The sequence below is a fragment of the Aulostomus chinensis genome, chromosome 24 (assembly GCF_037954235.1).
Source record: "Aulostomus chinensis isolate RoL2024-O1b breed Wild chromosome 24, RoL_Achi_v1.0, whole genome shotgun sequence".
Classification (NCBI taxonomy): domain Eukaryota; kingdom Metazoa; phylum Chordata; class Actinopteri; order Syngnathiformes; family Aulostomidae; genus Aulostomus; species Aulostomus chinensis.
The window spans coordinates 11462159-11479658 of record NC_141343.1 but is presented as its reverse complement, the minus strand read 5'-3'; the positions used below and the strand labels follow the sequence as shown (position 1 = coordinate 11479658).

At 46.3% G+C, this 17500-nt stretch overlaps 1 protein-coding gene across 1 annotated transcript in view; it reads left to right on the top strand.

The window, feature by feature from the left end:
* The first annotated feature begins 7297 nt into the window (after positions 1-7297).
* ank2b (ankyrin 2b, neuronal) overlaps positions 7298-17500 on the top strand; it is a 138800-nt gene continuing 128597 nt past the window's right edge. Inside the window, exon 1 of the mRNA XM_086197449.1 lies at positions 7298-7590. Within this exon, the coding sequence (XP_086053575.1) occupies positions 7504-7590 (87 nt within the window). The 5' untranslated portion in view covers positions 7298-7503. The remainder of the gene's footprint in view (positions 7591-17500) is intronic.

Below are 17500 nucleotides of genomic sequence, written 5' to 3'. Positions count from 1 at the left end.
CATCTTCATGATTTGGGGTCGGAGGGAATTCAACATGGATGTCGCTCACCCACACTGTCTGGGTTTGGGACATGCACATTGATGAATGGCAGTGACATCACGGCTAGCCCTCTCTTCACTGAATGACCTAGCAGTCCACCGTAAGCGTTCGCCAACAAGTTGCTGATGGAGGTCATCAGTCACTGTGGAGCACAATCTAATTAGCCTCAGCCTAAGCAGCAGCTAGTGTGTGTGTGTGTGTGTGTATGTGTGTGTGTGTGTGTGTGTGTGTGTGTGTGTGTGTGTTCTTTTACTTGCTACATATCGAACACTAGAATACGTATTTAACCAACAAAGTGAGGACATTTTAGCCGGTCCTCACATCTTCAAAGGGCCGTTTGAAGGTCAGGACTTGGTTTTAGGGTTGAGGTTCGACTTAGGTTCTGGTTAGGTTTAGGGTCAAGGTCAGGGTCAGGCAGTCAGTTGAGATGGTCAGGTTTAGGGTGAGGGGCTAGGGAATGTATTGCATCAGTGAAAGTCCTCACAAAGATGTAAGTACAAGGGTGTGTGTGTGTGTGTGTGTGTGTGTGTGTGTGTGTGTAAAACCAAGTTAAAGTCCTAATCCAGCACCGCCTGAACCTCCTCTTACAACTATAATTAAACCTGCTGTTTGACACCTCATGTAGGCTGCAGCTGAGATAGCATCTGCGCTGTTCTTCGGGCCTGCCTCATAGCACCCCACATCCTGAATGCCCCCGTCATCTCTTACATCTCTTGGTGGTCAATAAAGACAGTCCACTGTCAAATTTCGTCCCCACAGAGAAGCTACAGAAAACCATTCGCTCCACTCACTCGGGGCAGTGCTAACTTGTTAACTCTTGATTAGACACATTAGCAGGAGGAAGCAAGTGAGTGATTGGTATTTATTCATGGCCTTAACCTCAAAGAAACATTTCCTCTCCCCATGCTAGTAATAATGGGACGAGGGCTGTGGTGGCTAAAAGGGCCGCCGAGCATCAGACAGTGGTTGAGACTAATGAAAATAACCGCAGCATAACGGTCACCGGTGTCCACGCCGCACCGTCAACGTTAGTTTCTTTCAGGGTTTAAAGTTCTGAAACATGATGACTCAAATAATCTCAGATAACTTCTCGCTGAGCACGAACATAAGGCTCACTTAAAGGATGATGTCACATGCCAATTATTACCTTCCCGTGCATTCCTGCACAATATATTTCCCGGCGAAATTAGCTTGACTCATAGGTGGCACGGTGGTGCAGTGGTTAGCACCTCACAGCAAGAAGGTTCCGGGTTCAAGCCCCGGCACGGGATCTTTCTGTGTGGAGTCTGCTTGTTCTCCCCGTGCCTGCGTGGGTTCTCTCTGGGTACTCCAGCTTCCTCCCATAGTCCAAAGACATGTAAAGGGGCCCGAAGGCTGCTGGGATAGCCTCCAGCCCCCCCTGCAGCCCTTAACAGGATAGGGGGTAGAAAATGGGTGGACGGCTCTGATTCTTTGGTCGGTAGATGGAGGTGACGGTTCAGCAGAGGCCTGGACGCCCTCAACTAAACAGTCTCCCTTGTATTCAAGCCCCTTGCTTCATTCCCCACCTCAAAAGCCTCGTGGCCATGCGGCACAGTGGCACGCACAAGCCGAGGACATGGCTGGGAGTGCCGAACCTAACCAAGCGCACAGGTGGCGATGGACTTGGTTGACATTATGTAATGCAGTACTGTGTTGCTTTTGCAGTTTCCATGAGCAACCCCATCCCAATCCCAAAGACAGGCACAGCCCTAGAAAAAAAACTGCACTCTGAATGATTGTTAGGTCCAACCACTATAACAAATACAACATGCACATCTACTGTTACGATGACTTCGTCACATATATCCGGCACCATACTAAGAAGCTGTACTCTACATTTATGTATTTTTGTATTAATCAAATTTTGTTTAAGGCGGCACGGTGGTGCAGTGGTCAGCACTGTGGCCTCACAGCAAGAAGGTTCCAGGTTCCAGTCCCTGCTCCAGCATGGATCTTTCTGTGTGAGTCTCCATGTTCTCCCTGTTCCTGTGTGGGTTCTCTCTGGTACTCCAGCTTCCTCCCACAGTCCAAAGACATCAAGAAGGGACGAGGCTGATTGATACTCTAAATTGACCGTAGGTGTGACTGTGAGTGTGAATGGTTGTCTGTCTCTATGTGCTGGCCCTGTGATGGACTGGTGACCTGTCCAGGGTGAACCCCGCCTCTCGCCTGAAGGCTGCTGGGATAGGCTCCACCCCCCCATGACCCTTAACAGGAATAAGTGGAAGAAGATGGATGGATGGATATTTTGTTTATTTCTTGGTTGATTACTTGATTTGGATCAAAGTTAGTATTATCAAAACACATTTGCTTGTCACAGCAAAAGAGGGAATTTCCTATTTGCTGAAACAAGTCTTTTTTGGAGAATCAAGACCACTGTCCTGCCAAGGCTACATTCAGCATTAACCTAATGGATTCATTGTGTGTGTGTGTGTGTGTGTGTGTGTGTGTGGGGGGGGGGGGTTGGAAAACGTCTGACTGAAAGACGAGAAACATTACAGTAATTCAGACCCACATTACAGGCAACCAAATCAGCTGAACAGAATGTTGGCATTTCTGCGAAGCGCCGCTATATAATCTTAAACTTGGATTGACTGGACAGGCCCCGAACGGTAGTCGCCGGCTCCAAATCTGGTGTTTGTTGGATCTTTATCCAAGACCTATCTTCTGAAGTGGCCTTTCTCACTATATATAGATGTCATCACGTTACTGCCCCTGCTCTAGGAAGAAATATCGATATGAAATGTATTTTTGGATTGCTGAGATGAGACTTTGTAGAGACGCCAACATTCGTGGTCGCGGCGAACCATCTTCAGTTCAGTAATGCAGAATGATCCTGGAGCAGGAAGATTGGGATTCTGAGTTCTATGGGATATTACACTCCGGGTTTAAATACATTGTGCTATTCATAAAAACTCAGGACTACTCATGTTCACACCTCCGGGCCTCGATGGTCCTGGTTCAGTGGAGTCGAAAATTTTCACCCAGCCGTGATCTTCTTTGACAGGTGAACTGAGTCATTCCAGTCTGACTCTAAAATAACCTCCCGCCTGCTCTCAACGCCGTGAGCAGACACACTAATAACCCTTCTCATGGACATGGCCGTCCTCACATGAACTTTAACAGTGAACCCGCCGTGAAGATGATACCGGAGCTGCCCCACATCCGTCTGGATACCGTCCATCTTCCTCAGATTAACAAGGTTTTCTGCCTTTTACTTCCCGTTCTTCCTCCACTCAGTATTACATCATCCACTTACAGCAAACAGCCCCTGGCAGCTGGCGTTTGTCTTCTGGAGCCACTGGGTCACGCCAAGCTGGCCCCTAATCTCTTTTGTGTTACCATAGCTGGAGAAAAATGTTTCAGCTCACAAGAGGTCCGCCTGGCAAACAGTCCTGTCCTCAAGACAAGTTCCTGCTTCTCCTCAAAATTATCTGCTAATTCCTGAGACATGCATGCTTGAAATAGATCAGCTCTCTTGGAGGCTACGTAATCTCTACTACAATGGCGAATGTGGTGAAAACAGTTGGAGATTATTCAGTGACATGCTAGTAGTGATACTGCAATCACTGTAGCAGTCAGTGTTTCCTTTCTCGTTTTTCTCGTCCGTCCTCACTTGCCTCACTTTTATTCCTCTCGCTGATTCGTTCTTGGTTTCCCCCTCATTGCCCTTCTTTTTTTTTTTTTTATTACTTGGTTTAGATCACCTGACTACGACTTAAAGAGAGACTCACCTTGTTGAAATTCTCCGAGGGCAACAGTGCGAGTGAGAGGGATTTCGGGTGTTTTCACCCTGGGTCATTTTCATCCCTCATAGTGAACCCCAGCCAATGAGTCAGGAGTGTTTTGCACATACGTGTAACAATCCAAACAACTCAGGCGTCTGTCACGCTTACAGCGTTGCCAGTTTGGTTGGGTTTACTTTTTTTGATGAAGTCACAGGTGCAATGCGGCCATAATTTGTCCTCCCCACGGCCTCAAATCAGAGGATCTTTTCAGCAGGAGCTTTTTTTAAAACTTTTTTGATGAATTTTTCTAGAAATCGTGTCATGATCGACTCACCTTCCACTCCAACTCTTCCTGTGACTGCACCCACACCTTTAATTTCCACTGTGGAGCACGTTGGAAAAACAAAATCGTTTGGTCCAGTTTTGATGTGCACCTGAGTGCGATTACCACATTCTCACCTACCCAAACAAACTGAAACGAGGGGGAAGTCTAACTCTAGCGCAATCCGACCAAACTAAATGAGGCAGGTGTGAATGCCCCTTCAGACCACTCAGGAGGGAATTGCACTCGGACCCTTCGGTGGTCTGCGCACGGTCCACTTCTCAGTCTGTGTCGCTTATGAACGATGAACACGATGAACACAAAACTCTCCAGGCTCACTTTGCCCTTTGCCATTGCATCATAAACCTCTAGGCTGCCATAGACAGATTACATGCACCAGTAAATTCAAAGCTTAAAAAAAAAATGCAAATATAGCAGTAGCCATCTTGCTCCAAGTGGAAATTACCCATAACCCAAAGCAGTCCAGGTCTGAGCTCCAGATAGGGCGTTTCCACTGGCTCACTTCAGCTCGGGTGGGGTCTGTTTGGCCCCGTTTCCACCGGCCCCAACACGGTACTAACCGTTACCATTTTGGTCCCTGTTCTGTTGGGGTTCCAAGCGAGCAGAGCGGGGACTAAAATGTGACGTAAACACATAGCAGGGCTCTGATTGGTTAACTCACCTGCTTACTTCGTCTACTTGGTATCATCTTGGCCTCGGTGGAATACTGGTCGATTGCTTGGTGGAGTCTTTTATTCTTTTCTGGGCTGTTCTGTTTCACCGCTTGAAGCCTTGCCCGTCTGTCGTCCCTCACTTTTAGTTGAAGCAAAAACCACAGACCGAGCGACAGGCAGAACGCTGCCTCCGTGTCCTCCATTGTTGTTGTTGTGTCACACACAAATGACGCCGGGGAACTCTCGGCCGGTGAGTCCACCCACGCCAATGTGGTACCCAGCGCTGGTGGAAACGCACCCGTACCGAGCCGTACCGAAACGTACCGAGCCGACCCCACCTAACCCGAGTCAAAGTGAGCCAGTGGAAATGCGCCCATAGTGTGAACAGAAAGAGAACTAAGGCCTCATCAGAGCTGAGGTGAAATAAAAAGAGCCCTCTTTCAAATTGACAGACAATATAAACACAAAAAGAACTGCATTTTTTCCATTTTGGTTCACTTTCTGGCCCTCTTGCAGAGGACTGAGTTCAATTCTCCTGCAGAGGACTACATGAGAAAACACCCTTTCTCTTTATGATACCGCGTTTGGTCCAAACTTTCAAAGGTGATAATTTCATCCCAGCCTAAACAACAGGTGTGACACCAGTGATAACTCTGCCTTCCATCCTAAGTCAACTGGAAAAACACAAAAAAAACCCAACTAAACTTCTCTTTCAGTTGGATTCGATGCCCCGGAGGAGCAAACTATTAACCTCCTAAATTACATCTGAATAAAAACTCTCCAGTAATTCTGTCACCTTCATTCCTTCCTGTGTATAAACTGCAAAATATCTGTATAGCGTTGTCACGTCCATGCATATAGCGGTGTTTTTTGTTTGCCATGTGTCTATGTTGGCTCGTGGCTTCCTGTTTTATTTTGAAATTTAACTCTCCCCAGTTTCTGGTAACTTCCTCTTCCCCCTGGTCGTCTTCCCCACCCTGATTGTGTCCACCTGTTTCCCATCAACTCCTGTGTCGATGTAGTCTGCGTTTCTCTTTGGCTGTTGCAAGTTCGTCTTGTCCGTCACGTCCAACCACGCTACGCCATTCCCCGCCTCGTTCCATTTCTCGCCAAGTTTGGATTTTTGTTGATGCTTGGTCGAGTCAGGTGTTTAGTCCATGCCATGCTCCTTACCTGCTCTAACTTTGAGTTTCTTTGTTGCTTTGTCAGGTTTTCGTCTGGAGGGTGACGTTGAGTTTTTGTAGTTCACCCTCGTAGGAGGGGTTTTGATTTATGCTTTGTTCATCCTGCACCTTGCCTGGGAGTCGTGCGTCCAAGCTCAAATCCCGCCAAGTATGTCTGGTAGATGTGATAAGTGCTTCAATGAGCCATCATCTAGTTATTTCTGCAGACATCTAGACGAGTGTTCATCCTATCAGTTTTCTTAGAGGTGATTATTAGCTGTGTCCAGCTGTCTGTCAGATTGTTAGAGTTCCTGTTATATGTTTCTATGAATTAGGATGCAAGTGACCGTCGCATTAACCTTTAGCTTATCGTTCTGTTTGTTCACGTTACTTTAACTCGACCCATGGCAAACCTCATCGCATCAAACTCTTCTGAAGCGGGTCTGGAGTGTACTTAGAGGATGCTGGACACAACAGGTGCACCGAGATTTGTCCCCCTGCAGACTTCAAAATGTCTAAGGGTTCGTTTTCCACCGGCTCACTTCGGCTCGGGTCGGTTTGGCCCCGTTTCCCCCGGCCCCAACACGGTACTAACCGTTGTTGCTAACCATTGTATCGTCTTCTTCGTATCATCTTGGCCTCGGTGGAATACTGGTCGATCGCTTGGTGGAGTCTTTTATTGTTTCACCACTTGAAGCCTCGCCCGGCCGGTGAGTCCACCCACGCTGACGTGGTACCCAGTGCTGGCGGAAACGCACCTGTACCGACCCGAAGTGAGGCAGTGGAAACGCACCTGGACATGCAGCTTTCAGTCTCCTGTGTCAGTAGTTTGAGTGGTGGATTTACAGACAGGAAGACAGAAGGGATGCTGCTCTGATGAATCTCAGCAGGCAGACCTTAGCTGTCAAGACAAGTCTTTCAGCTGGGAATGTGTGAAATGTGACAATGTAATACACAGTGTGTGTGTGTGTGTGTGTGTGTGTGTGCGCGCGCGCGCATGTGGGGGCAGCAGGAATGTGGCTGGTGTTCTCTGACTGTTACATTGCCAAGCGCCCCTCATGTTTAACCAAAAATCATAAAATAGTCCTGGTGTTCTTTGTTTCCAAAAAACCAAGTCTCAGTTTCAGCCTCAATATTCCACCTTCTGACGCTTAAATTGTGTCAACGCGGGATTTATTCAGTCATCGTATCAATGACGTGATGAACACGCACACACACTGTGATGCGGGATAAGAGTTTCCCCTCAAACTGAGCGGCAAAGCGGATAAATGAGAAGGCAGTGGCCGATGTGACTCAGGAGAAACAGAAAGCGCGTGTGTGTGCATGTGTGCGTGCGCGCGCGTATGTGTGTTTGACCGAGGAAAACGTCATCTGACTGGGTTTACGCGCTGCACACGTACGTGCACCGTCCGGTGGAGGGACAGTGGCTCCGCTGTGTTGCCGCACAAAGACGTCGGACGGGACAGTTGACGTCCTGGCGGCGGCAGCTGAGCTGGACGCTGCGGGACACCGCGGTGAACGTTACCGACAGCGGCTGATAGAGTGACACGGGAACATGGCTACCTCTCCGGTCACCCCTGCCTCGCTTGAAGGAGGGTCGCCTTCACCCACCGGAACTGAGGAGTCCGCGACCACCCGACAGGTAAACACTCGAGCCCCTCCGCATATTTCACCCCCCCCCCCCCTTTGCTTGAGACGTCTGTCCTGACGTCTAAAGAGACATGCACGAGACTGCCTGACTCAGCAGAAAGTAATTTGAAGTAGGCTCCTATTCAAGACTCAAGTGATGCTTGCTTTCATTCACTGACTCATGCTTCGTTCAGCGACGCCTCATTCGAAGTGACTCGCACACGCAGAGGCGCTGCAATGAAGAGCGGCGGCTCGCAGCTGCGTGACCTCGCACGAAAGTTCAGATTGTAAAGGAAATGAAGGTCAGAACTCCGTTAATGCTCTGATTGGGCTACACTTCACGTGCCGTGATGATGATGATGATGATGAGGAGGAGGAGGAGGATATTTTGTCTGCTCCCTTCAAATTTACTGAGTGTGATATCATAAACTTGCTTGTAAATGACAGTTGCTGCTGTTGTTTCACAATGGATGAGATTTTTGGGGGGTTTGTAATCCGTCCTTTCTTTTTTTTAAAAACGACTCAAATCTTAGCGGTGATCAGGCTCGGTTGGAAAAGAGGAGGAGACGCAATAAAGCAAAAAAAAAAAAAAAACCAGACTGCTGAAACCAAGTTTAGGGATGCAGGAGGATTTGATTGTAATCAGTAGTGAGAATGAGGCGAAGTGAGGTGTGTGTGTGTGTGTGTGTGTGTTTGTGTGTGTGTGTTACAAAACTGATGAACTGCATCAACCACAGGGGAAAGCATGCAGAAACACACACAGCAGAGGCCACCAGTGTAACCTAGAGCTTGTGAATGGAGTCTGGTGGGACCAGATGTTGCTAATGCTGCCGCACGTTGGAAGCCAGCTCGGTCTGCGAGGTCCTGATGTTCTCCCGAGCCCATAATGCCACTGATCCTGAATTCTATGTACGTCATGTTGCCTCCTCAGGGCCTGAAATATGAATGGAAGCCTCCCAGATATCCCAGTCTGCAGGTGACGGCGAGCTCGTGAATGAGTCATACCCTTGGTAGATGTTGTCGACATGTTCTGCTCTGATCTGTGCTGTTACCCTGCAGCGTGTTGTTTCTGGAAGGATGGACATGTTTACGGCCGTCTTTAAACTACTGCAGCAGGTGTGTGTGTGTGTGTGTGGGGGGGGGGGTGGTGGTGTCAGTGTCTGGTGGCTCTCGTGTCCTCGTGTACACACGACTGGAGGGCCAGGAATGCACAGTGAAGGTCACATGTCACACAGCTCGATCTCAAACCAGCGGTATCCATGTTGGTAGTTATCTTAGAATGATTTGTACAATTAGTCCTCATGGGATTTTCTGTGTCATGAATGTATCTTGTTTTGTTGTTGTTTTTTGAAATTCTTCTTCTTCTGTTGATTTCTCAGGAATGTGGTAGTCCAGGGAGAGGGAGGAGTTTATGTTGAGCTTTTTTTTTATTTATTTTTTTTTTTAAAGGAGCCGTGATGCCCCCCTTTTGTTGTTTAACACTTTCATTTCGACGGTGTATTTACACACATTAACATGTGCTCATCGTCAGTGTAATATCAGAGTGTAATCACTCCGCTCCGAGTGCGTCACAACGCCCCGCCCCTTGGCATAACCGGAGCTTGCAATAGGAGGCAGCCTTAAATTAAAAACCCTCTTGTGGGTGGAGTCTCCAGCAAGCCAAGATGGCTAGTTCCTGTTACCCCCTCTTTTAAACTTGAGTGTGAATTCATAATTTGAATCACGCTGCTCCTCTAGACTTTCCAAATGTTATCAGACCGAATGCCTCAAACGGTGACCATGAAACGAGTCACTTCGCAGAGGTTGCGTGATGCTCAATAACCATTTATCCACCGGCGTACGGCTGTCAACTAGTGAATAGGCTAGGGGGCAGTCTAATGTTCCATGCCTGTAAAAAGAAAAATGGGGGTGGGGGGGGTGGGGGGACCGAAGTACATACGCACACAATTTAAATACAATCACACTTTTAATCCATTAAAGAACACGGACTTTCATCTCCTGCTCTGGCCATTAGTGTGTGACTGTGCAGTGAGCGATACGTTAAACTGGACAGGTCCGTTCGTGATTGTGTTGATGAATATTTTGGGTCAGCGGTCCTGCAGACTTTGATTTTCTGCCTCTGTGTTTACTTTGTGTCCCTGTTTTCAGGGTTGCTAGGTGACACCAAGTCAGCCTAGACCATCTGTTTTCATCTGTCCTCAGTTCAGCCTCCGTGATTTCCAAATGCTGGGGATGTACAGTCGTACTCTGACGCAGCGCTGACCTGACACATGCACTCTGTTGTCTACTTTTAATTGCCTGTAGTCAACTTTTATCATTTAGTTTATTCACAACCTTGAATGACAAAGCCTGTTGTTGTTATTAGTATTATTATTGTTGTTGTTACGATCAGTATTGTTGTTGTTTTTGTGATTGTTGGTTTTTATTATTATCGTTATTGTTTTTTTTTCCGGCAATTAATACTACAAAAATACATGTTAAAAATAGTGAATCTTTTTCAGTACACGATACTTAAATGACTTTAAAAAAAAAATGTTACTCATTCAGTACAATCGCACTCTATGGCATTTACGTACTTTTGCAATTGCTAACATTCATTGGTCAAAACATAACCCACTTTTTCAAAAAACTCCTGGTGCGCCATGCACAACTCGACACAAACACTTAATTCACCTCCAAAACTAAGACAAACCACCAAAATATACATTATGTCTTAAATACGTCGAATAAATTAGAAAGTATACATTGTCTCTACGAACCCAGAGACCTAAAAAAACCCACCAACACCATACTGCAATAAATGAAATTTTGCGTTTGACTTTTTTTTTTCCAGATCAATCAGTATTTCATTATAGAATAACTTTTATCGACTTTTCTACATGTGCGAAATTTGGTTCCATACATTATTTCATCTTTGAATATAGTTTACAGCGCCGCGCTTGTGAAAACAAGAGAGATTCTGAGACTGAAAACACACAGGGCCGCCCCTCTCCTTTGCAACGTATAGCAAGTTTGTTCGTGCGAAGTTACGCCGGACAGTGCAAACTTATTGTGCGCACCGCATCGTCTTGGCAAATTACCGCATTGCGTAAACGTGAACGTAAAAACTACCCGACAACTGAGAAGATATTTGGATAGAGATTTTCTTAATGATGTTGCAATTCCGACATAAATCACAGCATTGAAATGAATTTTCCCGCTTGAGTCGTTAACTTTATTCACTTAATTAAAAAAAAAAACATGTTGAAATGATATTGGGGTGACTGTTGCAAGGATCTGGATGGACTGGGAAACCTCTGCAGCGCCACAAAACTCCACTGCGATGGTTTTCTGACGCGCATTTTTGCGTTTTGCGAACAGTACTAATCACTGCAGTCTTCATTTTCACGAGTTTTTCGCAGTTGACGCGTGCAATTGTGTTGCACTGTGCCAGTACACGTCAAGCTGTCACTGCAACACGAAGACTGCACTTCCTGCTGTTTGGCTAGTATACCAGGCAAGATTGAAATTTCGATACGTTTGATAAATGCGCAACAATATCAGTGCATCATCGATTTCCGTATTGGTTTTGGTCTTTTAAAAGATATATCGGTATTGGTCTGATGGCCGATATTGATATCAGCCCAGCAAATCAAGAATAGTTTCTTCATTGGTGCTCATTGTTGTTGTGTATGATGAAGGGTCTTTCCACACGATTCTGAAATTAAGAAAAACGTTGAAGTACCAATTTTTTTTGGGGGGGGGGGGTAAGGAATAAAATGAAAAGCATGATATCAACTTGTTTTTGCATAAATACTATCAGCATGGGCAAATATTAGCTGTTGGCCGAATTTTTGTAAAATATCGGAAGCGTCAATCGGAAGAGAAGGTGCTGAATCAGCCAGTTGTTGTAAGGTCAGCTTATTTCTGGCTGGAAGTCTTTTTCCCTTCATCAAAGAAGCATTTATAAACGATGCTTCCAGCTACACCGCTAACCTAGACTGTCTGCTCGCCAGAGACTGGATGACAGCATCAGCAAGGAAAAAAAATCAATCGTATGATCCAATCGGCAGTTTACACACAACTCCATCTCCAGATGAAGTGACTAACTGGATACCGCCGTGAGGGTGAGATCTCCATCGCCTCTTTTGAAGGAGTTTAAATGAGTAACATTCCTGCGCTGGGCGCCAGCAGCAGTTCTAGCAGAAAAACTCAACAGGCTGTTGGAAGGGTGAGATATCGGCATGTGACCTTTTTAAATGAACGTGGCAGGGAGCTGGACTTTCTCTTTTAGTATTCACACAAACACACTCAGGGTGAGACGGAACCATCCAATTGACTGATGATACCTGTGAGGATAAACTTCAGTACTTTGGCTCTTATGCATTCTAGAACCACACAAGCTAAACTCATTTATTGAGGGAGACTGCACAACACAATGCGGAAATGTTAGGATACACCTTGTCTCTAACAGCTGATGGTAGGTGTCACACACGTTTTGATACTGGAAATAGTCTTGAGGGTGGGTGTCGGAGGTGGGGTGGGGTGGGGTGGGGTGGGGGGTCCAGCCTTTTTGAATCATGAGCTGTCTGCAAACAAACTTAAAAACAAACAAACAAAAAAACACTCCACAGTTTGTAAATGTGGGACCCTTACCAGTCTGCCGAGACGTCTCAAAGTCTCATCATGTCTTGGTCATGGTTTTCTCCAGTTCTGGTGATCTTGACCACACCATTAATACAGGGCCATAGGAATGATAGACGACATTAGCCAATCCCAGTGTTGTTGTTGTTATTGATGACTGCTGAAGGCTACTTAGCTGTAATGCACTGCTGCTATTGCTGATTCAACCATCTTCATCGTCAACTCGTCAGGACCGCAGTGGAAACAGGTCTAAGAATTTTTTGGTCCATGAAGGCATTTCAAACCCATTTTGCCGTTTGTGTGTCAATCGTGTCGTGAGCACCTCAGGTCACTATTCAGATCTTGCTGTAGCCTACATCATTTTGGCTACAAGGTCACAGGGTCCCACTATCTGGAGCCCATCTGTCGCAGGGCCTTCGGGAGCAGTTAGGGGTTCAGTATCTTGCTCAAGGACACATCGACATGGCCACAGGGGGAAGTGAGGATCGAGCAAGCGACCCTTCGGTTACCACGCCGCCACTCTACCTCTGAGCTCTGCCGCCCCCCCACTTTAGGACACATAGGCATCTATATGTGATGTGTGGTCAAATGTCTCCCAGGCTCAACAAGTGGTTTGAATGACATGTCTTGGTGGGCACTTACGTTTGTATTTCGCAATGTCCACTTGTGCAATCATCCCAAGTTGTTCACAGAGTAACTAAGAGTTAAGATGCTGTCAGTATGCAGTGATTCTGATATAAAGGGTAATCAAATCAGCTAACCTATGACACCTTGCGATGTCCTTGCAACTGTAGAAATAAAGAACAAAAGTAGGACTTCATGGATTTATTCACTGAGCTGTAGTGTCAACTTTACAGAATTTGACTACTAAAATGAAACGGTGCGCAGAATTGTCAAAATGGCAGTAGCTGAAGGTATTTATCAGTTGATAATTGATGCCAGTGTTTCGAGAATTTATCTGGAAGATTAATGTTAGGGGTGGGTGGCGCGTTGGTGCAGTGGTCAGCACTGTCGCCTCACAGCAAGAAGGTTCCAGGTTCAAATCCCGGCTCCAGCATGGCTCTTTCTGTGTGGAGTCTCCATGTTCTCCCTGTTCCTGCATGGGTTCTCTCTGGTACTCCAGCTTCCTCCCACAGTCCAAAGACATCAAGAGTGGACGAGGCTGATTGATACTCTAAATTGACCGTAGGTGTGACTGTGAGTGTGAATGGTTGTCTGTTTATTGCTGCGTCCGAATTGCCAAGTAGGTCGGATCGTAGGTCTCAGAGTAGGTCGGAGGCTGTCTGAAACCACAACTGGCGCGAGTAGCGACCTACTTCCAACCTAAATTCCAGCCTAAACACGCCCACATTGTTGGTCGGTTCAGGTGCATCCTACGGAGCAACCTATGACCCACAATGCACCGCGGACTTCTTCTTCGTCCCCTAAAAACTTGTGGACGCGCAAGCCAAGTTTGCGCCACCAACAGTCTCCCATTCTCATGCAACACAAACATTTATAGTCGTTGTTGATGACTAAAGGTGTGTTCACACCAAACGTGAACACACCTTTACAGGTGTGTTAATGTGCTCAATAATAGAGAATGAGTGAAGGGTGCGTTCAGAGTGGAGTGCAGTATGACAGCCAGGCCAGCAGGTGGGGCTTTCGTTGGTGCTGTCTACCTATTTGCGGTATCGGTGCTCTGCCAGCAGAGGTCGTGCTTCACCACCAATCTTCTAGGGTGTCTGAATGGCGCCGCTGTGTTTAGGTTGTAGGAGTAGGCTGTAGCGGTAGGTCGTAGCAGTAGGACGTAGGTTGCCACTTGGCAATTCGGACGCAGCATATATGTGTTGGCCCTGTGACGGACTGGTAACCCGTCCAGGGTGACCCCGCCTCTCGCCCGGAGGCTGCTGGGATAGGCTCCAGCCCCCCCCCCCCCCCCCGTGACCCTTAACGGGATAAGTGGTAGAAAATTAATGGATGGACGTTAGGGGTGGATATTTCCAAGGACTTCAGGATACAACATGTACTATGTTGCTAGGATCCCTATACGATAGTATCATGATATCCAAATATATTGCGGTATTCTATATAGTTAACTGAGAACTAAGGTAATCCAGGTGAAAATAAAAAGTAGCTGTGTATATGTACGTTGCATATTAAACAATTGTTGTAAAGCTTTGAGGCATTTTATGTTTCTTGTTCAGGCCTCTGACTGGCCACTTGCCTGACTACCTAACTCACTACCACAGGAAATGCCATGCAGAATAGTCGCTGTACTGCAACACCTACCAAAGCAGAGGTGCGGAATTCATTCACGATCTGTCAAAGATACTTACCATTATTCAGGGAAAAAAAATCAGTATTAAAAGCTAGAATATTGATATTGCATCCCGAAAAAAAGGATTGTGATAAAATGTTATAGCAATATTTTTTTTCCCGGTCCTAACTGATACAGTTCCCCACACTGAGTGCAGCACTCAGTGTGGGGAACTTGGATCTACCAAGATAAAGCCTTGACACATTCAGGTTCAACCAAATGTTTGAAAGCAGCTTTGTTTTCCCTCAGATAACTACTTCTTTCCTAAAATCTGCTGCTAAAAAGAAGGAACACTGGTGGCAAAAGTGTGTTGTCAGTCTTCCAAAGCATCTGGTGGAATTCCTTCCAAGAGCAGAGACAAGAAAAAGGCCCCGACAGTAGTAGAAAAGAGCCGACTGATCAAATGCCTGATTGTGATTTTGTAAAAGGACTGCTCCTAAAACTGTGCTCCTCCTGCGACCAACACAAGTGCTGTCTTTGTCCCTGGAGGCTGCATACACACACACACACACACACACACACACACACACACACACACACACACACACCCCAAAAGGGTTTGTGTCACCAAGGCTTTTTTTTATTTTTTCCCTTTTTTGCTGTCAATTTTCACCAAATCATCCAATCACAGCAGAAGAGGGGCAGGACAAATACCACAAACATGAACCATCACATCCTACATGTATGAGTGCTGAACAACAACAGCGGAGTAGCTCTTGAACCAGACGATTGTACTTGCCAAGACATTTCCTCGCCCACAAAATCTCATGAACCCACACGGACCGGCAGGTCGTCATCTGTCTGTATTTCACCCAGTGTGAAATGGGAGGAAGTACTGTGTACATTTTTGCGTTCCTAGCTACCAAACACCGCACCTCCAAAGTGCTATGAAAGTCTTTCATGAGAGCGAGCCAGGCAATTTTTAGCTAAATAAGTTTTGATAGATCTAAGCACATCTCACAAGCTCACAGTTGATCCGGTAGATCTCTGCTCACTAATGCACATGCTCTCTACACATGTCCTGCTGTCTTCGCGCGCTAAGTAGACAGTCAAAGACGCACACAGTTACTTAATATATCCCAAAGTCACATTCCACCCATGTGGCACAAACCCACTGCCATCTGAGGGCCATCTGAGTACTCTATGAATCCACACTGGAGCAATTATGCTGCCAGATTCAGTAAGAAGAGGAGCTCATAAATGCACCTCCTGAAATCCTCAAACTCGTGAGTATTGTTCAAAGGTTTGGTGAGGTGGTTAGAGGGGATCTTAACATAATCTGCTGAGCTGTGGGGGAAACGCATAACTCCAAGGATGAAAGGACACTATGTGGGCTCAAGTCCAAGTTAAACCTACTGTTGACATTCCATCTGTCACTATTTACTGACCGTCTGTGTGGGACACCGATATATCAGCTAGAGCAGCAAGGCACGTGTCTGGAAAAGGCCTTCGTCAAATGAAGAGGAAGGGTTTTTTTTGTGCTTTTTTTGGGGGGGGTTTGTTTTTTTTAACAGCTGTTACAATCTAATGTCTCTTACAGTCTTATGTCATTTCCTTCAAATGTACCATTTTCTAGAACTTGACACTGTCCGTCTCATGATCGCTTGTGGTCGTGCTGAAAAGTCCTTCCTCAGAACCAAAGGTCTACGTGAAGCGCGGGGAAGTAGTCACACAATTTCGTGTGCAGTTCTTCGATGCGGTGTTCCTAAATGAATTCCTCTACCTCTGTGTTATAGACAGGGCTTTCGCTCCACTCATTCCACGTGAGAAGGAGAGCTGCTGGATATGCAACCGTCAATTTCACAATCTGTAGATGCGACTCTCACGGCACTTCGTCCATCGCTAAAGAACTCAGAAATGGAATGAATATAGGCCTTAGCTGGTTATGGTGCTGGTATGGAGTGCAGCCATCCCCTTGCAAGTCCAGTGCCTCTGTCAATACGCACCCATTTTGTGCTCCCAAATCTTTCAATCCTGTCGTTCTGATCTTCTGTTTTTGATCCTCCAGCAATTTTATTCCATCTCTCCATCTGCTTGTCATTTTCTTTTCCTTCCTGTCTTGGTCATATAACTTCTTTAACACAATTGTTTTCAAGTTGAACACGTTTACAGGAGCAACTTTTCCAAACATATTGGTGTGTGACAAATGTGTGATTCCTAGACGGTTGATTTCTAAGTGATTCCTTTGATAAAACCTTGATGAACTAGTTTCTGTTAAATGTTTTGCAGTGGTGGTCTCTGTGGGAACATGCTCTTGGGGCAGCAGGACAGTATTTTCCATTGCAGGAATATGCCTGGCTGGTGTCCAGCCCCCCCCTTCATCTCCCATCTACTGCCCACTCTCATTCGTTCTCATCCCATCCATCAGAACAGCCCCTCCCCTCCCACTCTGTGCTGTCAATGAGCGAGAGCTGATGTTCAGCAGACCTTGAGGTGAAGGTTATTCTGGCCCAGCAGCTTGTTAAAGCAGAACGATACTGCCCTCCCAACACACAACAGATCAATAGCACTGATGAGGTTCTTCTTCATCATCTGAATGGGATGGCACTGATCATTACGTGATGTAAATGTTGTGATTGGACAACCGCTGATATCTGCATAACCGACAGTTTACTGGCACCATGCGCGTGCACACCGACTGCACTGAAAAACTCCTTCACGTTTCACTGATAATTTAAAGCCACCAGCGTCGTCTATCATTCAGTCACTGCATGTGGCTGTTTGAAATAGTTAGCATGCATTTTTCATACAATACAATACAATAGAGCCATACACTGCATTACAAATGGTAAATGGACTCAATTTTAGATCGCGCTTTTCTACCTTAGCGGTACTCAAAGCGCTTTACAGTGTCATCTCATTCACACACACACTCACACTGATGGTGGAGGCTGCCATGCAAGGCGCCAACCTACTCATCAGGAGCAATTATGGGTTCAGTATCTTGCTCAAGGACACTCTGACATGGTCACCGGGGTCGGGGATCGAACCAGCGACCCTT